The sequence below is a fragment of the Gastrolobium bilobum genome, unplaced genomic scaffold (genome assembly GCF_033153095.1).
Source record: "Gastrolobium bilobum isolate Gb01-03AN ecotype WA unplaced genomic scaffold, APGP_CSIRO_Gbil_v1 utg10772, whole genome shotgun sequence".
Classification (NCBI taxonomy): Eukaryota; Viridiplantae; Streptophyta; class Magnoliopsida; order Fabales; family Fabaceae; genus Gastrolobium; species Gastrolobium bilobum.
Genome location: NW_026897585.1, coordinates 29,607 through 52,903, shown reverse-complemented (window position 1 = coordinate 52,903; position 23,297 = coordinate 29,607). Strand labels below are relative to the sequence as shown.

The 23,297-nt window shown below is 33.6% G+C and overlaps 3 protein-coding genes across 5 annotated transcripts; all 3 read right to left on the bottom strand.

Annotated features, from left to right (window-relative positions):
• Nucleotides 1-4,205: 4,205 nt before the first annotated feature.
• On the bottom strand, nt 4,206-8,335 carry LOC133308345 (PLASMODESMATA CALLOSE-BINDING PROTEIN 3-like). Its single transcript, XM_061508964.1, has 4 exons — nt 8,238-8,335; nt 7,553-7,789; nt 7,405-7,438; nt 4,206-4,732 (listed from the first exon to the last, which is right to left on the bottom strand). Exons 1-4 carry the CDS (start codon nt 8,299-8,301, stop codon nt 4,408-4,410), a joined length of 660 nt encoding a protein of 219 aa, XP_061364948.1. The 5' UTR covers nt 8,302-8,335; the 3' UTR covers nt 4,206-4,407.
• A 2,109-nt stretch (nt 8,336-10,444) lies between these two features.
• LOC133308334 (protein CANDIDATE G-PROTEIN COUPLED RECEPTOR 2-like) lies at nt 10,445-14,742 on the bottom strand. 2 transcript variants are annotated; one of them, XM_061508947.1, is made up of 6 exons: nt 14,284-14,742; nt 13,934-14,125; nt 11,634-11,796; nt 11,448-11,550; nt 11,274-11,355; nt 10,445-11,179 (listed from the first exon to the last, which is right to left on the bottom strand). In XM_061508947.1, the coding sequence occupies exons 1-6, from the start codon at nt 14,530-14,532 to the stop codon at nt 11,102-11,104; spliced, it is 867 nt and encodes a 288-aa protein (XP_061364931.1). In that variant the 5' UTR covers nt 14,533-14,742; the 3' UTR covers nt 10,445-11,101. The 2 variants fall into 2 exon arrangements, 1 of the variants encoding a protein (XP_061364931.1); XR_009751148.1 differs by lacking the exon at nt 11,274-11,355 and having other exon boundaries at nt 11,127-11,215; nt 11,356-11,550.
• Nucleotides 14,743-17,832: 3,090 nt separating this feature from the next.
• LOC133308335 (flavonoid 3'-monooxygenase-like) lies at nt 17,833-23,091 on the bottom strand. 2 transcript variants are annotated; one of them, XM_061508949.1, is made up of 4 exons: nt 23,037-23,091; nt 22,493-22,836; nt 18,800-19,231; nt 17,833-18,676 (listed from the first exon to the last, which is right to left on the bottom strand). In XM_061508949.1, the coding sequence occupies exons 2-4, from the start codon at nt 22,796-22,798 to the stop codon at nt 18,035-18,037; spliced, it is 1,380 nt and encodes a 459-aa protein (XP_061364933.1). In that variant the 5' UTR covers nt 22,799-22,836; nt 23,037-23,091; the 3' UTR covers nt 17,833-18,034. The 2 variants fall into 2 exon arrangements, with proteins under 2 accessions (XP_061364933.1, XP_061364932.1); XM_061508948.1 differs by lacking the exon at nt 23,037-23,091 and having other exon boundaries at nt 22,493-23,007.
• Between the last annotated feature and the right edge of the window lie 206 nt (nt 23,092-23,297).

Genomic DNA, 23,297 nt, shown 5'->3' with positions numbered 1-23,297 from the left:
GATTGCTCTACTAAGAAAAAAAAAACTATCCAAATATACTTTGAACAGGATAATCTTTTCACCAATACTCATAATAAGGTGAATTTGCCCAATAACATATCAACTAAAGTTTGAATGCGGGGAGGGGGTGCTACCTTTGAAGCACGGACTCGTGCATTTTTGAGAAATTTGCGTGTCGGACACACGTTCCGACACGCGTCCGACACGCGGTCAATATTTGGGGACACACGGTCAACTCCTCGACACGTTTCAACACGTTTTTCCGACACGCAGTCAACTTTTTCAGACACGTGGTCAATGCTCGTACACGCTCGGACACGTTTTTTTTTTTATTAACTAAAAATTAAAAAAAATCATTTATAAATGGGTAGCCACGTTCCGACAGGGTTCTCCTTCTCCCATCCACCGACAGCACCGTCTTTGTCAGCGTCCGTTCTTCCAGAAGCCACGCGGCGTTTCACGGCGGAGACTAGCCCCAACAACGCAGGGGCAACGGAAGCCAAACAACCTGCGGCTCTGTGAGCTTTGAGGAGAAGAACCCAAGTTTGTTGCTTTGCGTTTTTTCCTCTTCCTTTGTCTCTGGGAAGACCTGAAGAAGAGTCTGCAATGATGAAATCTTCTTCCTCAGTGAGACCCTCAAGCTCAACTATGGACCAGTTTGGGTTCTCCATCTTCACAACCACGGGGGTTCCTCTGTGACTCTCTTTCCCCACCAATTGAATAAAGGTTCCATTTTTGGGGTCTGATCTCACAAACCCAACTCAGGAAACACAAAAATAGCACCTGTTTGCATTTTTCCAACCATATCTCCCTTTCTTTTCTGTAATTTCTTTTCTATTTTTTTTAACCCCACAAAAAAATGATAATAACAATGAGAAAGAAGAAGAAGGGAAAAAAAAGGCTATAACTTTGATCTCATTGTCAGAAGAGGAAATGAAAACTCGAAATGGGAACAAGAGAGAGAGACGCGTGGAGGAGAAAACAGAGTGAGGCGTCTCAAAACCATGGGTGACATTAGGAGAAAGCTCATACGTGAACACTCTTCTTCAAAGAGAGAGAGCACTCTTAATAGGTTGAGTCCAAAATTGCTCCCATCCAATTACAGCTTGCAACAATAAGAGGGTCTCAAGCGTAATAAGAAGGAGCGAGTGAGAAAGAGAGAGAATGAAAAAAAAAAAGATAAAACAGTTCAACATGTCTTTGATTTTGATTATGATTCCGGATAATAATTTTATTAACTAAAAATTAAAAAAAATTATTTATAAATCAATTTTTTTCTGTTATGAAATTTGACATGATAAATAACAAGATACGAAAAATTATTTTTGTTTATATTTATGTTATGAAATTTAAATATTTGATTAGTTATATGACTTTTTATTGACTGTTATATCTATTAAATATAAATTATATTATATATATTAAAAATATTATTTAATATCAAAACGTGTCTCAACGTGTCGAAATATGCCATTTTTTAGAATTAACGTGTCGCTGTGTCGCCGTGTCGTGTCCCATATCCCATGTCAGTGTCCGTGCATCATTGGGTGCTACTACGGGGAACTTGAAATAATAGTACAGGCAAATTTGTGAGGCTTAGTGCTCAATACGTGTTTTATGTTTACCGAAAGAAACCTTGTAATCCTCACTCGCCCATAGACATCCTGTGAAAACGTGCTTTGCAATCTCTAGTAGCTCGTCATGTCACTTTCTTTGTACTAAAAACATACAACAACTTTGGAAAAGCAAAAACCAAGAACCACGAAAATGTGCAGACTTGGTGTGATGACGGTAAAATGAGAAGTTTAAGGCTAAATGATGGTTGGCTCTGTTTGCACGATTGAATTGCGTCAAAGAAAAGATCTTGTGTTTGATTTTAAAGTTTTTACTGATAGACAAAGATCTTGAATCCTCCTCATCATCATCATTATTATTATTATAATAAGAAAGGAGGTTATATTTACATTATCTTTTTCCGTCCAACTTTTTACAATAATTTTGATGATAGTTGGATCAAAATCAAATTAATCAGTTATAAAATAATATTACACGAAAACCATTGATTTTATTTTGATCTAACAACTATAAAAGTGATTATAAGAGAATTTCTAGGAGTAAAAATGTTATAAATATAACTTGTCCCTATTATTAGTATTATTTTTTTAAAAATGTTTAGCACTTTAGGATGGAATTACAATTCAGTCCCTGAACTAGCTCGCACCTCATATGACAAATGCTGATGCGGAACGCATTCACAAAAGCCAATATATATCCAAGCTAGTTGGGTAAAGTTGGTCTAAAAAAAAGTATGGTTTAAAATCTTCAGTGATATAATAACTATCTAATGTAAGAGAAGAGAAAAGAAAAGAAAAGAAAGCGACCAATATACCTTCAGCTGGTCTTTGGTTCCGTTCTTTTTCAGACTTTCCTATGCATTTGAAAGAAGTATTTCAGAAAGCACTCGTTTGGTTCTATAGATTTAGTCTAAATTCCCACCAATCCTAATTACATTGCATTTTGAATATGCAAGTGGAATGATGGTGTTTGGCACTGTTCAAAAAGAATTCTTGGAGGTGGTTTTTTGTGAAAACCGGCAAAAACGACCATTATACCCTCCAAAGACACAGATTTTTTCTTGTTTTGAATGTAAAGGGTAGGATGTTTGTTTCAAAAAGATTTTAAAACAGGGGTATTTTAGTAATAGCATCATTTTTTCCCATCTATATTTTACCTACAGCCAAACATAGACTTCATAAATATTACCTAATTTTTCCAGTAATATTTTTTTTAACCAAACAACTTTTTTTACATTTTTCTACCAAACTCACTTTCCAACCATTTTCTCACTATTCTTATTTTCCTATTATTCATAAAAATTTTCCTCAACCAAACGCCCCTCACTGAATCGGGGAATATTCGAAAATGTGATTCAGATTTCAAAGAGGAAAAGTATGGTACAACTGAATTAGCAACCCATGTGCCAATAAACAGAAAATGTGGGGAATACAAGAGAAGCAAACAAATAGAAAAGGCTGTGATGTACAATTGCAAATATAGGAATAAACATCAAAGATACCATACTTTTGTAATAAATATAATATTGGGAAGACAACATAAAGTTATTTAAGGGCCAATTGGCGAAGAGTCCTCACCCCACACACTGACGCAGTGAAACTGATAAATGAAACAGGCAAGAAGCCTATCTAGTGAATTAAATAACAGAACAAATTCAAAATGGTGTTATATGCCCTCTATAGACTTTCCATAAGGGCCATACAATGTTTGATTAGAATTAAATAGGGTGTTCGCGGGCTGTATTGGATCGGTTTTGGAAGCAAAAATTATCCGATCCAATTCCTTCGATTTGATCATGTAATCATCCATTCGGTTTGATTTTTTTTTTCAAATCCGATCTGATCCAATCCAATTTTTTTCGGTTTGGATTGGATCGGTTTTCGGTTTTTTGAAAATCCTAAAATTTATTTCATGATTATTATGCAAATAACATCTTTTGTATATATTGACTTTGTCATTTTTTTTTTTTAAATATAAAAGCATCATTAAACGATAATGTAGTTTTTTCTTTTTTGGCAATGAGATATGAAGCTCTACACAAATTAAATTTTGTTAATGAGATGTGACTATGCTTTTTCTTGAGTTTAGTTGATAGGTTAATGAGTCTTTGGTTTAGAAATTTTTGGGCTATGATTGGAAAAAAAACCAAGTAAGTAGAGAGAAATTAATATATTTGATCGATTTGGATTGACCAATCCGAAAACCGATCCAATTCAATTAAAATTTACGATTTTTTTTCGATTTTCGATTTTTCAGTTCGGTTATTACAATTTGAATAGGTTGATTAACACCCTAGAATTAAACTAGTCAATGAGAAACTTGGTACTCGGTTCAGATATCCGCTTCTTAATTTGTAGTTGTCCACGACTATTGAGAATAATTTTATTTGTTGTTCCTTTTAAGGGCATAAGTTTCACATTTTAAAAGTGTTGTTGCAACAGTTTTAGAGAAAGATTGGCTTAAATGAACATCCGATAAATAAAATTTCAAATTATAGAGAGAAATCCTTTTAGAGGCCTCCCAAAACCTAAATTATCTTGGAAGATACAGAAGTGTCTCTACTCTCTAGGTCCATCTCATTGACAATGTTAAGTTTTTATGTACTTTATCCAAACTAACCTAGAGGAGCCAGTTTCTTATTAAATTAATTAATTAATCACAAGCTCATCATCATTATTAACCCAAGAAGTGGAGGTGGAGAAAAATTTAAAAAAAATAAAAACTAGAGTCTTCAAGTTCAACACCTAGAAAATAACACTTACATTCATACAGTGACATACAGCTATTTTCCATCATACCCAGGCCACAGTCATGACCACTTTAATAATCTTTTCAACCCCACCAAAGCATTATCAAGCCAGAGAAGAGGGCCAATGAGAATATAGAGAACAAACTACTATCCTCAAGTTTAAGCCCACCATGACTCTCATCATTGTTGATGCCAGATCCTGAAGGTCCCATACCACTGCCAATCCCTCCTAATACTCCAGGCGTTGAACTATATGGAGTAGTACCACTGGTGGTGGTAGTAGTGCCAGTGGTTGTTGATGGAGTGCCATTGGTTGTTGATGGAGTTCCAGTGGAAGGGCTGGTGCCCATGGTTGGTGTAGCTCCCATGGTTGGTGTAGTGCCCATGGTTGGCGTAGTGCCTGCAGTGCTGATTTTGAAGACAAACCAATAGTTAGACAGATGCATGGCTTTCACCAACCATAAGCCTCTATAAAAGCTCTTTCAAAATGTTCTAAAACCAGAGACAAAAGCACAATAGCTAACAGTTGTAATTGCAATCTTACACGAATGACTATGTTTAAGTCTGGTTTCCTAAGAAAGAAATTTAGAATTCAGCAACTTCATTTTGTGTCTTGAGGTTGAATGATAAGGAATGTGAACATAATTGCATGGTCACTTGAGAGCTTGTATTCCCATTAAGCATTGAAAAGCACCAAATTTGAATTGCAGATGACGATTAACTTAAACTGAAAATTAATGCTGCATAACAGGTTACCAACTATTTTGAAACCAACAAGTATTGGGGAAGGCCCAAACTCATTGATACTTTCTTTGCGTTTTAGCTTACAATTCCAATTTTCAAAAGGGGTCACCTCAATTTGTCGATTTTAATGCACAGCCATAAAGTTTAAATAAACTACAACAGCTGATCTACTTGCATATTCAGTCTCAACTAATTTTTAATATGATAAGGACTACTACAACATGATTAATGATAAGCGCGCACACAATCATGCCATGATAACCCCACGTCAGAAAACATCTACAATAATACGATTTGCTTGTTAAAAACGGTTGTGTTTCTCTTTACCTTCAGCTGAAGAACAATGAATAAGGTAGGTACTAGATTTAAAAATTAACATGCATGAAGCCACCAGGTTAGTTTAGTCATGAAAATAATGAATAGTTACGATAAAATACAAAAAAATATGGACTTTTCTAAATTTGTAGGCCCAGATCTCGAAACAAGTGCCTGTCCACTCTATCAGGCTTTTGTTTCACCACTATCATCAAAGATCAAAATTCAAAAGTACTGACACATGAGGGATGGGTAGAGTAGTCCCACACTCTTCACACAAACGAGCTAGAGTCCACAATTTTTGACTGGCAAGTGGCAAGTGCATGCGTGTCCTGTTTTTTTTTTTTTTTTTTATTTCCCAAAAAGAGGCAAAGCAAAAGCATAGGATGAAAGAGTTCAATTGGGACAATCTTGTATTTTCTTAATGTTGTTGTACCTTTTTTATTTGAAATAGATTCCAACTTTACAAGGGTATGGGAACCCAATTATTGCGGCATCTTTCATGAAGTTTAAAGTTCACTGTCTCACTGCAACGTCTATAATCACCAATAAATGGGCAATGACTTGGATACATCATCGTTGAGTTACTATATTGTTAAAATGAAATGACAAAAAAAAAAAAAGGATTCATCTCCATTGGATTGGACCACTTGTCAAAGCAAAATAAATAAAACGGAGAAATTAAAAAAGATAGATTTAAGAGAGATAGATTTTGTCTACTAAATTTGTAAATATTTACTCAAAAATAATACCCCTTGGATTAAGTAATAATTAAAATCGGAGTATAGAAAACTAAATTAGCTATTGTGCTCCATTTAAATCGACAAAAAAATTATTGCCTTTAATTATAGTCAGTCCGAAATTTCTGGCTTTCATTTTTTTCACCTTTACTTTGTACGGATTTTTACATGCGTAATCATGGCAGCATAAACTTTTCTGCGAATATTGAATTCAGATCTTTTTATTTATCATCAATTTTAAGAGTGCCATGACAAAAAATGATAAATTAAAATGCATTAATAAAAATAAATTGCGGCAATAAAAAGTTCTCAAATATTATATCAAAGAGATTAATTTATTTTAACTTACCCATTTTTTCACATAAGCTGGTTTGACACCTTTTTTTAAGTTAAAACTTACTCTTAAGCTAAATTAAAATAAAAACAAAATAATAATTTTATAGAATTTGTGGCTTAAAATACTTAAAAGCTCAAATTAAAAATAAACTGACTCTTTTAATTACAAAAGCTTTTATAAAAATCTGTTTATCTTAACTAAAGCTTAAAAAGAAATCTAACCTCCGAAAATTTGGATACTCTCTCAAGCTAGGCCAAACAGATTTTGAAAAAATCTCTTACAATGAATAGCTTTTTTTGTATAATAAAGAAAAAAATTGAAAACTAAAAGCTCCTATATGTTTTTCTTGAATTGTGTACTTTTTTTAAAATGAAAAATTACAAAAGATAGAGAGAAATAATTTTATTGAAACATTTGCTTTTAAGTAATTTTTAAGCTAAATTTTTTATGTAATTAACAAACAACTTTTAGCTAATTTTTTAAGTTTTTTTTTTTTAACTTTTGATTATAAGTAGTTTCTAGCTTAAAAATAAAAAGATCAAAACATGCTCTCTTAATATATCTTAAAACATTGTTTATAGCCTAAAATAACCTCACGTAACTCTCTATTCAAGAGCAACAGTGTTATATATAAACGCTTCGGAACGCTATTTGCCTATTACATTACACGCTTATCATTATTATCATGCTGCGAATATGCCTGATGCAAAGTAATGTTCCCCCACCCTCCTTTTGTGGTCTCTGGATATAACACTAATCTATGCAAGTGCTCCACAGTCTCCATTATGAGAAACAAAAGTTAAAGTCATCACTACTAATCTATTATCAACATTTGAAAACTAGACATAACCATATCAAAACTTTAAGCAAAAAAAAGTAATAAAAAAACACATTAAAGTAAGGAAAAACAGGTAAAATTAAAAGGCTATGGATCAAGTTCATACCTGGCGCTTGAAGGGTAGGCACAACCGCTAGTGCCTGCTCATCAAAAAAGAAAGAACAAAAAAAAAATGGTCACCTACTATTATTGTTCAAGAAATATATGCAAAAAAAAAAAAAAAAATTTATGGAAAAGAGAGAATGAGGATTTACTGGGGTCAGATGTAACAACAGCGGCTGTTCCTGAAAAGTCACAGGACCCTGATGCTTGACCTTTCTTTTGGAAATAGCTATTGACTGCATAGTTACAGTGAGACCTTACTGTGTTGGGTTGGAAACAAGGCGCGTTTTGATGGAGAGGGTTACAATCAGCACCAGCTCCACAAGCATAGTCCAAGGTTTTCTGCAGGACTGCGTCACTTCCATCCTTGCAAACGCACCAAGCGGCACCTATCAGAGTTTACAACATATGATGTTTAATAAAAGCAACAAAATGTGGAAAAAGAAAAAAGAAAAAAAGGGTTAGAGAAAAACTTTTTGAGCATAGTAATGGTTTGAAAATGAAACAAAAAAAAAAAAAAGGTAAATATGCAGAACTCTTTTGAAGTAACAGGATACAAGGATTTTTACTACCATAACACAAACAAAGGAAGAAATGTGGAATGACATGCTCTGCATATGATTAGTACATAACTAAATATACCACTAGCTAGGATAAAAGTTTCTTCTTTGAAGATTTTGTGAGAAAAAAGAGGACAGACATAGATCGAGGTATTAAAATAAAATAAGAAAAAAAGAGAGGGAAGATCTCACTCCTTGGTTTAAAGTTAAAAAAACAAGGTTGAGTTAAGAGAAGGAAGAATAAAATGAAGAAAAAAGAGAGAGTTTGAAAGCATACTTGAAGAGCCAGTCAAGGCCAAGAGAAGCACTGGCAATGCAAGAGCAAGAGCAAAAGCAGCCATGTTAGTAGAGGCGGCAATGGTGTTCCCAGATGGAAAAGTGGTACAGCTAAGATAGATTGAGATAGAGAGAGAGAGAGAGAGAGAGAGAGAGAGAGAGAGTGGTGGGTGGGTGTGTGACAGATTGATGAATGGGGTGTGAGATCAGATGAGAATATCAGGACAAAATATAACCAAAGGGTAGAGTAGATTGATGCGTGGTTAAAGTTGTAATGTGTAAAACGGTGATTTGATAAGTTGTCCCCCCTATGGTGTCGGTTTGTGAGTGCTTTTTGTCCTTTTGCAATTTTAGCTGTGACTAGTGACTACTACTTAAAACGCTAGTAATCACGCTCTTCTTTTCTTTACCCTTTATCAATGAGGAAAATTGTTTCATAGGGACTCGCAAAAGCTCAACAGGACTGTGTCACTCTGTTCTCTTTTTGCCATGGTACGGCTTTGGCATCCAAAGAGTGGGGGGAGGAGATCAAAACAAAAAATAAACGAGTTTTTCAACATTTTTCTTGATTCCTTGTTCTTTTCAAAGGTCCAAAGACAGGGTAGAAATTCCTTAATATTTCTTATCTCCTTATAACATAGTAAATATTAATTTCTTAATAAAAATAATTAAAATTGATGAAAAGTTTTAAAAATAATTTGTGAGAAAATAATGAAAATTGCTTAGGGAATTCATTCACAACAAATAAATTTACTGAGTTCAGTCCAACCATATAGATGTTTTAACTACACTGCTAACTTGGAAATAAAAGATTATTTATTCATCTTAAATGATTTTTCTATTGTGCGTGCCTTTTATTAACATTTTTTTGAACTAGACTAAAATCTTAAAACCTTACATGGGTATGTTTCAAACACCGTGGTCCCATCTAATTTAATGTTCTTCTTTTCTAGTTGTGACTGTGAGTTTCCAGAAATTATGACACGAATCTGAACTCCGGACTATACCCTGCTTCTCTTATATATGAGTGTGTGACTTGTGAATTGAATATCTCACGATACTGATCAATCCCCAAATTAAAAAATAAAATAAAATAAATAACCGCACAAGTAGCTACCCAATGCAGAAACTGTGATTAGTGGTTCATTAACAATGTACCACGTAAAGTGGCAATAAAATGAGAAGTGAAATGTTATTTATCTTTTTTCCTCAGAGTCCAGGGCTATATATAGGGTTAGAGCTTCTCGAGGAAGAGACTTCACATATGTGAAATGGCTCGCTGGGCAATCTATGTCGGAATGGACCAGATTACCAACTTTGGGGCCGAGCCAATCAACAAAAATCTGGGTTGGGCTTTATAGGTGAAGGAGAGCTCTATCAATAACAATTAGGTGCAACATATTAAATTAGCTAACCCATATAGGTGAAGGAGAGCTCTATCAATAACAATTAGGTGCAAAATATTAAATTAGCTAACCCATTAACAAATTGGTTAACTAAAATCCTTTTAACAGCTCCTATTTCATTTGTCTGCATCGACATCTATATTGATTTATCTAAATTTAATTTAGTTAATGAAAATATAATACATTTTTATCAAATTTGAAATTGATATTTTTTGTTAGTATAACATTGAAAATTAGTAGTTTTCAACTATTGAAGTAGCCGAAACCTAACCAATGGAATATGTGTTGATTCAAAGTATATAATTTAAAGGGGAGGGATCTTTTGACTCAAGAGTAAGACTTAGTAATAATTATTAATACCAATTAATTAATTATTATTTTTAAATAAATAATAACCGTTAGATGGACGAAAATCAATGGTTAAGATGAAGAGTAAGACTTGTAAGTCTTACTCTTGAGTCAAAAGATCCCTCCCCAATTTAAAACTACTATTTAATATACGTTTGGACTTGGGAAATGTTATACTTACTACCTATTTTTCTTACTACTTCTTACTATTAAATCTTAACCGTTGATTTCCGTCAATCTAACGGTTGTAATTTATTGGATCTCATTTATTAATTAATTATTAATTTCTAAAAAATTATAACCGTTAGATTGACAGAAATCAACGGTTAATATTTGGTAGTAAGAAGTAGTAAGAAAAAAAGGTAATAAGTATAACCTCCCCTAGAAAGATTCTTATTAAAAAGTAATTTTTTGAATTCAACAAATATAAAGACAACTTCAAAATTCAACAACCTAAATCAAAATATTTTACAATTGCTACGAGAGAAATTCATTTATTAGAAAATAAAATAATCTAGGTCAAAAGAACTCTCGGGGAGATCCCTTTCACCAACATTCTCCAAAACCGATGGCCTCGAATAGTAGCATTGCAAGTCATCGAGGGTAGCATATTACTAAATGCTGAGGCCATTATATGCCTTAAACAATTCAATTACTTCTTATCATGGGGGTCTTGAATGTGGAGATAATGGAGCATATATTCAAGAACTTTCGGTATGGAATTTAGAATTGCAAAATGCAATGGCTGGTGCCAACACGAGGCACTGACATGGATACATTTTAATTTTGCAGCCTTGCAAAATAAACTCTGCCTATTCTTCGGAAAGAAATCTCAATGCTAGTGTAGATTTTGGAGCTGATTTTGATTTTCAAGCCCCAACTCGATTCTTGGTTCACTTGTCGTTGGTTGATAGAAATATGATGGATTTCAAAAGCACTGTTCCTGTTGGCAGCATTTCACAGACAGTAGGGTCATAGTGTCATACAGATCCAACATATCATTAAAATGTTGACAGAGCAGAGTTCAACTTGACTTAGTTAGAAAGTCTATATATTTACAGTGCACAGAACAAAAGATGTCTGTCGTTTCCGTGCATAAATTGTTGAGAAATTATTCCCAGTCAGTATCAAAGAATCCAGCATCTTTCATCTCAGAGTAATATGCGTTATCCAAAAGGAAGTCTTCCTCCTGCAGCAAGTGCAAACACATAATATGCTGTTCTGCCTGTTCATGCATATATTATAGAAAACCAAAAAGAAACAGTAAATAGCAGAGTGCTAACCTTGAAAATATCTGCCAGAAAAGTTACATAAAGAAATGGAAGATATAAAGAGTGATAACAAAGCACAGTGAGATCATACAACCTGTTGATGAGAAGGATATCCGTCAGTCAGTGCAGAAGGTATAGAGATGATAACTGAATACCTCTTCTAATTGCAAAGATATATAGGATTACCAACTGCCGAAACCAGCGCCAATTCCTGCTAGCCCACAAGCAAAAAGGGTAATTGCACTGAAGACAAACATTACAACGGCATAGTTGTAGAAAGTAGGCCTGGCTGCAAAGGTGACGGAAAAATTGAAGTTAGAATACAAATCCATTTAGAGCATAACTGACAACAGAAGGAAACGTTATACTCACGAGGCAGCTTCTCTTTCCATTCAGAGAAATGTACAAATAAAATAAAGCCATATGCTGCAGCAAGCAATAACTTATGGATTACCCACAAACCCCACTTGATCGTATGAGTGCTTCCAACATTGCGATTGAACAATGGGACCCCAAATCCAAAAACATATATTGTCTGATAAGGAAGTACTTGATTAGCAGAAGATGAGTCAAGAAACCACACATAAAAGGTTATGACAGTCAAAAGCCGTTTAAGGAGTAAGTAATATGTAAAGAACAACCAGCACCTGGCAGGGGGACATAAACATTGTGTTTTATATGCAAAGAGAAATAGCCATGAACGGAATGCAAGTTGTAACCACCATTATTTTTAATTTTAATTTTTTTGTTTGCGAAAGGAAAAGGAGAACTCATATTGAAGAGAAAAGAAAATTACAAGACAAGGATAAGCAATCCTCAAAACTCAAAAGAAATGAGAGAAAAACAAATAACCACCATATGAATAGATCCTAAATTAAATGAATAAGTCAATAACAGCAACCATTCTCCCTAGTTCCTACATCTCCTAAGGAGGGGACGGGGTAGGAGTAAAATTTTGGCTGCAGTTTAAGGTATTCAAGCAACAATGATGAATTAAATCAAAGACATTCATTCAAGTATATAATTTAGTACTTTATGGTTATAACCTCAGAAATTATATTTCCTCATTTATTATAATATTATGTTTGAACCCTCACCACAATATTTCATAGATGAACAGTCTCTTATTGTCCTATAATTTTTTCTATAGAAGTTTCTTACCATGCTTAAGATACCCTTCTTCCCCACTAATCTAAAGATGCAATTGAAGCTAATTATTTTGTAGGAATCTGAAAAGCTGCTTCCAAGTCAAATTGAAGATTAAAACCATTGCAGTTACAAATAATCCACCGCCAAAGCATGTGTTCAAACAATGAGGAATATATTACAATTTTCAAATATGATCGGTACTGCATATCAGTGTTTCATCAGAGAACATAAGCAAGATATGTCAAACCAGATAAGATACATGTAGGAGCTTTTATTTATTGAACTTGGCAGCTATGCCAGGACTAAATTTAATTTGGGAGGTGAATAAGCATCATCAGTAACTGAAAGTCAATAATGGTGGTGCAGGCATAAACCCATACACACAAAACTTCACATAAAAAACTTATAGACTTTTGTTAGTTTCAGGTTTCCTAAGTTAAGGCTACTAGCCTCTGGGTTTTCACTTCTGAGAAGGTTGAGAGACGCTTGACAGGATGAATACAGTTAAAATTTGGAAGCTTGCATTGTTAGTATAAACGAGATTACAGAAAATGACAAATAAATTTTTCCAAGGAACGATAGAGCTAAGATATGGAAAAAACTAAAAAGCTTAAAAACATTTTCAAATAAGCTTACATAAAGGAGGTTTGTGTTTCCCGCATGACCTTTGGAAATTTCAATCATGTACATTCTCTGAGTAAAGAGACAACTTAGCTGCCATGAATTTATGGACAAGTAGAACCATATAATCACTACCAAAACAAGTTCACTTATTATGCCAACGGCATATTTTGTTTAACATCATGTTTGGTGCCGCAAGACTTTCTTAAGAGTGTTCATCGCACTCCTTGTTATTGCTTCCAATAAAGTTGCAATCACGGTGATCAACATTGCGGATATGAAAAAATGATGATTAGAAAATTGACTATTTTTCTTCCCTGCAAATTGCCAATACAAAAGTTGATGGCTTTCTGAGCTACTACAATAAAATTTGCACTTGCGCTATAGCTTAAGACCAGGGTTACATTCAAAACCAGAGACAAACCAGTAAGTAGTAACTGGTGGGAGTGGGAAAAAATCACATACATAGATAAATGGGAAAATTACATGAAACAAAGAAAGAATGAACAAGTCTAGACACCAAACAGGGCTGAGTCACAAAAAAAAATCAACTTATATTTTACAACACAAACAAAAATGCATAGCACTTGTAAAAAATCAATTCAACCCACAAGCTTAAGCTGTTGGTTGAGGTTACATTAATAATCTTATATATTTCTAACACGACTCCTCACAAGAGAGCCCATTGAGTTTGAAAGATGGATGATGCATCAGTCCAGCCTAATTGTGCTAAGAAATTCCACAAAGAAAATGGAGGGCAACGAGGATCAAACCCCGGACTGAGACTCTGATACCATATAAAAAACCAATTCAACCTAAAACTTAAGGTGTCAAGAAAACATTAATCGTTTTATATATCTTCAGCTTACATACATGTACATAAACTTGAAAACCAGTCTCACCTTAAGAAGGGTATCCACAAAGACAATAATTCCTGATACAAGGAAAGTGTGTGGTAGAGTTTCCATGCCATTCATGTAGTTATCCTTCAGTAAAAAAGCAATCAAGGTTATCTCCAGACACAGCATACCACATGTTGTAAATAATGACAGGAGATTCCACGCAACTTCCTTTTCAGGAGAACACTGCCATTCCTGCTTAAGCAAAAAAATAAGAAGAAAAAGACATTGGATTTTAAGAGTAATAAATAGTGACACATACATATAGCTGAAAAACTTAAATTAGGATTGAAATTGAATTGCGGAAAATTTTCTGAGACAGAAGAAAGATGTGAATCTGTGATGTAATGAACCTGAAGAAAAGACCAAGCGAGGTTTAAAAGGGTAACAAGCCAAAGGAGGGCATAATAGGAAATGATAATATAGGAGCCGAGGCTCTTAATGTTCTTCTTGGCGTGCACCGTAAGATACAGAACGAACAAAAGCGACGAAACGACAAGGAAGGTGTTGTCGTACCCATTGCACTTCAGATCGTCGCCGTCGTTTGCAAATGGCGACGGAGCGGTAATATTGATGTGGCCCTGTTGGACACTGGTTGACATAGTTTTTCAAAGGAAGAGATCCATTGAGAAGAAAAGGGGGGGTTTGGTTGGTGGGGAAAGTGGAGTTATGTTGAACACGATCGTGGAATTGGGTAGACGATGATGGAGGTTCTGTGACCAATTCGATTCGAGAGATATCATTCAATAGATTGGCGACGAGACTTAACTGGGATTAGGAACCAACAACCAGTTTTAGTCCCTTGTTTTCAAAGTTTCCATGTGATAATAATGATGGTTATTTTAGAAGTGTTTAATTAAATTTTTAACTACTTAAAATTTGGATAAGAACCATTAGGACATTGCCAACGTGACACGTTTCTTTAGGGGTTGCTAAAAGAAAAAATAAATTTACTAGTGAAATATAATTATTGAGAAAATGGTGAGAACTGTTAAAAAGTCATTTTTTTGGAAAAGTTAAAAAAAAAATTATTTAGTAGGTCGAAATATTACTAAGAATATTTTGGTGTAAAATTGCTGCAAGTTTGAGTTTGACGGGGAAATCAAAATATCACCATCAAGGTGATATTTCTAAGTGAGCATTTTCCTTCATTTTTACACTACAATAATTTTCTTATCAAAATTTTTTTCTTAAGCAAATTTTCCAGACTTCTTACTAAATATGGTCATTTGTGAATCTCATCTACCACTTTCTTAGCATTTAAAAAAAAATCCACCTACCAAACACCCCAACCAAATTACCTAAATACAAGTTATTGCAAAATTTTGAAAAATATAAGGGTGAGAAAACTTATCGTAAGTGGCAGTGAGTTTCAATTGTATATTGACAAAATAATCAACTCAATTTCAGAAAGTCATAATTTCTTGCTCGAGTGTGTGAATTAGGTTTTTTTTGATTTCAAGTAACTTTTTGAAATCTAAAAGCTAAAAAATTTCGAAAAGATTATTTTTTAGTATTGTATGGTGAAAAATAAGAATAGGAATTAAATAATACCATTCACAAAGATAAAATGTGTCAAACACAACACAAAGAAGCATTTTTTTGCCAACGCATAGATCTGAAAAAGTTATAAGGAATTAGAAAAAAAATCACCTAATTCGAATATCTGAATCAAAAGTTATATAACCTTATGAAATTTTACAACAAAATTTCCAAATTTTGTACTACGTGCCATAAAACAACAAGCTACCAAACTCATTGTCACTAGAAGCGAGTTTAGAGACTAAATTCGCTTCCACTGACAACGAGTTTGGTGACATATCATTTTGCGACACGTGGTATTTGAAATTCGTTGTCATGCGTTTGCCACCGTGATATTTTGGCAAATTTTTGTGATAGCATGGTTTTTCGATAATTTTTTTGGGAAGTGTGTCAACATGATCAAAGCCCGAATCCACTTACAGATACGCCGTTTAATAAATATTTAATTCTATCAATTCAATGATTTGATTGAATTTTTTTTATAGTTAATTTAAACATTTTCATTCAATTTCAAAAAATTTATATAGGAATAGGTTATTTTGCCTACCACTCTAAAATACCAATATATCAAAATCTTAATTAACATTTATCTTTCTCTCTCCTCTTTAGATTAAGATTTATTCTACCTACCTTTGCCTACCACTCAAAAAGATCATCAGATCAGAATCTTAATTAACATTTGCCTAACTACCTTTTTTTTCTGCCTACCTTTGCTTACCATTCTAAAAATTAATTAATATTTCATTTCATAATTTTTTTAATATATAAATCATGTTTAATTTAACGAACAAGATAAGATGGGGATAAGTTATTCTACCTAGTCTTGTTTTGTCTACCTTTGCCTCTTAATACCGTTAGTTTATAATCTCATCTAATGGAGGAGATTTGCGATATAAAGTAAACCCTTTTATCCCTTTCTATCCCTTTATTGTCTCTCACCCTTTCTTTCTATCGACGAAGCTAGAGACACAAAAACACATAGGATCGAAATCTCCTGTGAGTTTGAATTGATTTTTTGTTCACTCTATTTGTCATGACTCTTATAATATAGTTTTGTTTATCTTGGTTGATGCCCAAGATGGCATAACATGACAGTGATTCGAATACCAAATCTCTAGCTTTATCTCTCTTCAAAGGTGCTTCACTAACTAAAATTGTACGAGCGTTAGTACGCTTCAACAATAGTATGACTTAGAAAGGGCCAAATAAATTTTTGTTGAAAACAATTCTTGCATTTTCCTGACAAACAAAGGTTTATTTCGGAAGTTCTATTAACAAACATAAAACCTTGTTGTGAGTTTTAATTCATTCTCTGTCTTTGTCGTTAGAGAAAAAGGGTGGGAGGAGAGAGAAAGAGTGAGAGCCAGTGATGGAAAAGAAATGGGTAAAAAGATTTATTTTATTTCGAAAATCTCCACCGTTAGATAAGATTATAATCTAACGATGTTGTGAGGAGTAGACAAAAGTAAGCAAAATAAAAATAGGCAAAATAACCTATTCCAGATAAGATATTAATAAGAGTAGCAAATGATATGAGTCTCATATTCTATATTGTGCGGGTAAATAAGATAATGTCGTGATGTGATATAAATAAAGAAAAATTATGATATAATTTATAAGTTTTTTTAAAAGAAAATTAACTATTTTACTTTAAAAATTATTTTTATTGTAAATTATATAAATACCAAAGTAATAATTTTAAATAAAATACATAAAATAACTTTCAAAATAAAAAAATATCTTTACCAATTATTTTTTTTAAAAAAATAAGACTTAAATTGATTGACAATATACACCCATGTAGCACGACAAAAATAATTTAAATAACACAACATAAATTTAGCATGCATGAATTTTGATTAAGCAACCACAAAAATCAATATAAACTGTCCTCGTATTCAAAATGGTTAAGCAACTCTTACTTCACATGACTATGTGGACACATTTTCTTTTTTTCCAACTACAATATGGGTTTTGATTTCCCTTTCTCTTGCTGCTAATGCCTTCCTACCATTCAAGCACATCCTTTGCCCTCTCTTTTGGCCCATTGTTCTTATCCTCCAAACATGAAGCATCTCTCGGTGGAAATGAAATAAAAACTATAAACTACACCTGGTCGTGACCATATTTGGGTTCATTTGAATTTGTCTGTGATCATTATAATATTCTTCATATCCTCATGTAAAAAAAATTATTCATATAAACTCTTAGGGAGCATTTGGTAGAGGAATTTTTTTTTTTTTTTTATCCGAAAATCTCGATTTTCAGAAATATGATGAAAATATTCAGTTTATGATAATATCCGAAAATTAAAAATTTAAAAAAATTCAGTTTCCCAGAAATCATAAATAATACCGCGTATCAAACGCCCACTTAGTTTTTTTACCACTTATTGCAAGTACCCGATAATAGCATAGTCACATACAAACTTGAAGATACAACTATCTACCCCAACCTCTTTTTGGATTTTCACAAACTAGAGTAGTAGGGACTTCTTCTTTTATTAAGGGGATAGGGACAAAGACAAGCTACAAGAAGCCAAACTCCAAATCAGGAAGATAATCATGATGAGTACACATGTGGTGAGAGCCTGGGCCGAGGATGGACCGAAAGTGGCACTGCTCTTTGTAGGGTAAGCCCATATGCTTCATCCATGTTGAGCTTTTCAGGGTTCAGCCCATTCTCAAGCTCCCAATCAAATGCATGAGCCAGGTTTGCAGTCAGCAACTGAACCACCCTGAGCCCAAGGCTCATACCAACACATATCCTACGTCCAGCACCAAAAGGTATAACCTCAAAGTCATTTCCCCTAACATCAACATCACCTTTCTCACCACCGGGGAGGAACCTTTCGGGCTTGAACTTCAATGGTTCAGGCCATTCCTTAGGGTCACGTGCAATGGCCCAAACATTGACCAACAGAGTTGCACCTTTAGGAATGTGGTAGCCGAAAACCTCACAACTATCTGCAGCAACTCGTGGGAGAGAAAGAGGGGTTGATGGGTGAAGACGAAACGTTTCCTTCACCACAGCCTCCAAGTAAGGAAGGTGAGGCAAATCCAATTCAGTGACAAGCCTGTCCCGGCCCACAACACTGTCCACTTCTTGTTGGACCCGGCCCAGAATTCTCGGGTTCCTTATCATTTCAGCAATGGCCCATTCTGTTGTGCTTGATGACGTGTCCGTTCCAGCCGCGAACATGTTCTGCAAAACAAAATTGCATCAATTGTAGTGTTATATATTCTTATGTAGTAATTAAATGGTTGTGAAGTTCAATCAAACGTGCATCATTATTAATTAACATAACATATATTATTGAGTAGGTACCAAAAGTAATGCTTTGATCTCTGTATCAGTGAGTTTCTCTTCATCATCTTTAAGTGACAACAACGTACTCAACATGTCTTGGTGCTTCTCTCTCTTGGAGTTCTTGTGTTCCTCAACAATGCTGGCTAAAAATGCGTCAAACCTCTTGTGTAATTTCTTCATCTTGGCTTGTACTCCCTGAAGGTCAAGCCACTCCAAAGCAGGAACGAAGTCACCGATATTGAAAACTCCAGCCAATACCATAAGCTCCACCACCATTGATTTAAACTCATCCGCTCTGGGATCACAGCCACCGTTGCCGTCGTTGAACACTCTCCGTCCAATCATTACCCTCGCCAATGCGTTAGTGGTGCACACATTCAACAGTTGTCCCAGGTTCACCGCTTTAGAGCCAGAACTTGCTAAATTGCTTGTCAGTCTTGCAACCTCTTCCTGTATATGCATTTAAGAATAATAAATTTTATATCAAATCTTAATAGTCAATTTTTATATATATGATGATCCTAATTTATTTAGAATTAATAATTAATTAATTAATATAATTTAATAAATTATAATAGTTAAATATATAAAAATTAATGGGTAAGATTTAATGTACAATTTATATATTGAGAATATAGTTTATCATAATTTGTCTCTCACTTTGTGTGTGTACGATACCATTGTGAAAAATTATATTTCCATGTATATTCATTTTAAAAACAATGATAAAAGTCAATTTTAATATATTGTAGATCCAATGACATGCATATTTTGGAAGTTGCCTTAATCTTCTGACTATTCAAAATTTAATATCTTCTCTGCTCAAATGATTCTATATACAATTAAAATTCTATTAATTTAATTTTCATGCTACTTTTCTTGTACACTCTTTTCACACCTATTTCTTCGTCTATAATAATTATGGAAAATTATACTCTTATATTATAGAAATTTTTCTTTTCTTTTTTTTCACACATTGATTTTTTTGTCTGTACTTTTTTCTGTAAATCATGGATCTCACCTGAAATTTGTCTTGGCATGAGGGGTAATTTTTCTCCTACAACAATAATCTTCATTAATTATAAAATTTAATATTTCTTATATTGTAGTAGATAAATTTCATTTTTTTAGATAAATTTCATTTTTTTATATATAAAAATATATTGGGTTGATACGAAAAAAAAAGAGAAAAAATATAAATTTCATATAGTTATATATATATAAAATAAATTTATCTTTTAGCATGTAAAAAATGAGTTAGAAAAATGAAAGTAAACTTAAAAAAAATAACATGGACAAAAAAAATAGACCCATAATTATTCCAGGACATTTTGTGTGTTTCAAGAAGAATGACGTTTGTGTTTATGACTTTGTCATTTGGATGTTGGTTGGTGAACTGTGTGGTTTAAGAACAACCAAGTGTCGTAGTACCATTTAAGAGGTGGGGTATAATTTAAATTTTGTCGTATGTCAGGGTGGAGCATTGTACCATTTTAGAGGATGCGGGGTATTTTGTCGTATGTTTGGGGTGCATGGATTATAATTTGATTTATGCAAAAAAATGTTTGTCATTTTTTCTTAAATGATATAATTTATATCATTTTATTTTTATAAAAAAGTGAGATTCACATTTTTTTTTTTACTTTTTTTTTTTTTTTTATACAAAATAACATAACTTTACAGTATCATTTTACCCTTGGTTTATTGTTAATTAGACCTCTCCGTTTTTAGCTCCATTGTTCCGAAAGTTAATTGAAGGTACCAAATCTAGGCTGGTAATATCTGAGAAACCCATAAATGAATATAAATTTTCGACAATGCCACCACTCACCTTCACAATGCATTAATTGCTGAAGTTATTAGTGATTGAATCCCATGGCAGCAGTGCATGAATGCAAAATGATACACAGGGCTACCTACGGGTTGTCTACTTATTTTTTCCTCTCGCATTAAAAGAATATCACGTGGTGATATAAATTAATAATAATAATTGTATAATTTTTATTTTAATATTGTTCTCTTTTTCCTTTATTACTTTTGATTTATTTTTATATGATTCTAATTTTTTATATGACTATATTATGTATTTTTTTAATAAGAGGATCCATTCTCAAATAAACGAGAATTTTGAAAAAATGGACTAATTAAGATTCCCAATCTTAGATACACCTTGGGTGAGTCTGATGCGGGTATTTTCTATAGTAGGCAATCGTATTTGAAATGAGTCTAAGATTAGGGTTGGCAAAACGAGTTAACCCGGCTCAACCCGACCCAACTCGCGTTCAACTCAAAAAAAATATCTGGGTTAGGGTTGTCTCGAAAAATAAATGAGTCAGAAAACTCAACCCAACCCGACCCGAGTCGGGTTAGGGTTGGCTCGAAAAAATAGAAAATAAAATAAAATTTCATTGATACTATAACTTCTAAATTTTTTCCCTAAATTATTAATTCATTCAATACAAAGACATTATACAGATAAACCATAGAAAATTCCTTTTGTATTTGGACTTAGACTTATTGGCAGTTGGAACCATATTCACACTGTCACACATACTATAAAAAAAGTTCTTAATGCACGATTTTGGACTCATTGGCAGCTATAGGGTATTTTCATTTGGATCTTTGGAATTGAGATTTTAGGTTTTAACTTTCCACTTTACCTTCATTAATTTTTATACTTTTATATAAAAAAATAACCCGCGAGCCAACCCGTTTGACCCGTGGGTTGATTCAATTTTTTTCGAGCTGAAACGAGTCGGGCTGAATCGAGTTACTAACTCATTTTTCCTAACCCAACCTGGCTCATTTTAGTCGGGTTACGAGCCAACCCGATGGATTGGCTCCTTATTGCCAAGCCTATCTAAGATTAAGGTTTTAAACTCTTATTAAACATAGTATTGAAAAGGATTAAATACATGCGTGTAACTCGATACCTCCTCAGGTCAATTGAGCTACTATCATTTAATATTAAGTGCAATTTTATCTTTGAAGTGGTTATGGGGTGATGGTTTAAATTTTGTACTCTTTGACTAAATGGTGATAGCTTATTTGGTAGCAAGTAACTAAGGAAGTGGAAATGAAAATATCTCGGGTTAATTCTTATATACCATATTTGTTAAAGGTTTAAATATTTTAAACCTGATCCGTCCTGCACTCTAGATAGTCTCATAATCGGTTCAAAGAATTAAAATTTATAAAAATGAGTCAATTCACCTCACCTTAGAGAGGTAATTAAGGTTGTTAACTAAAAAAAAAATTTACTGTTTGATGCTTGATAGTGCAAAACAGAGGAGGAGAGAGATGAAAAAAAAGAAGAAAAAGACAAATTGCCCAGATTAGTCACCGACACGTACAGTTAGCAAATAATTTATATTTGATAAAAAAAACATAGTTTTGTCATTGAACTTTTTTAAGATTTTTTCCCGTTTCAAATTAATTCTGCAATTTATTACTTTAGCATAACAATTTCTGAAGGACTACCTCTGTTGATACAACTAACAAAAAAATAATTACACTAAATGAAATTGTAATCTAATGACCGACAATTCTTAATCATGTGTTTTTTTTATCCTGAAAATTAAATTTTAAAGGTTATTGATATCCTTTTCAGTTAAAAAGCAATTAGCTGACCTATATATTATTCCACACAAGAATAATATCTTGAGGCAAATTAAAGACGCAAAATCAATATGAAATTGAAATGATACTCACCTGCCGCAGGTGTCTAAAATCATCCAAGGCCTTGCCTGAGAACATGTGAACGGAGCTTATTTTCCGGAGCAACCGCCACCGTGGGCCGTAGGGAGCAAACACAAGGTCTTGATAGTTATAAGCCATGTATTTGGCGCCGGAGTTCGGTGGCCGGCTGCAGAAATTAGCATCATGAACCTTCAAGAACTGCTCGGCGACGGAGGCGGAAGCGGCCACCACAACGTCAACGAAACCCAAACGAAGGTGCATGAGAGGGCCATGGGTGCGAGCCAAGGCTGCGAGTGCATGGTGTGGCACAGGACCCATGTGAGGTAAGTTTCCGACTATAGGCCATGGTCGTGGACCTGGTGGTAGAGGTAAGGAAGGACGAGTTATGAGCTTGAAAAGCTTGCGAATGAGGATGGCTGCTACAATAGTAGCAAAGCCAATAAACCAATTAGGAGACATGGTCACAGATATGGATTATGTGTGTGTGTGTGTAATTAGAATGGCGAGCAAATATATAGTTTCAAAATGGCAACAAGATTTTATGTTATGAACTTACTGTGATGGCAACAAGATATTCACATGTGTTACTCTTTATAGTTTTTTTTTTAAAAATATTCGCGATACGCATCATCTTAAGATTGTTAATATTTTATTTAATAAATCATTCGGTACTCAATCGCTAATATATATAATCCAGCCATAGGTACAGTTTACGGTTTAATTAACCCTACCAAACTAGTTTAGGTTTAGTTCAGAGGTGGTTGAGATCGATTTTCAAAACAATGTTTTCAATAAATAAATGTACTTTTATAGAAAG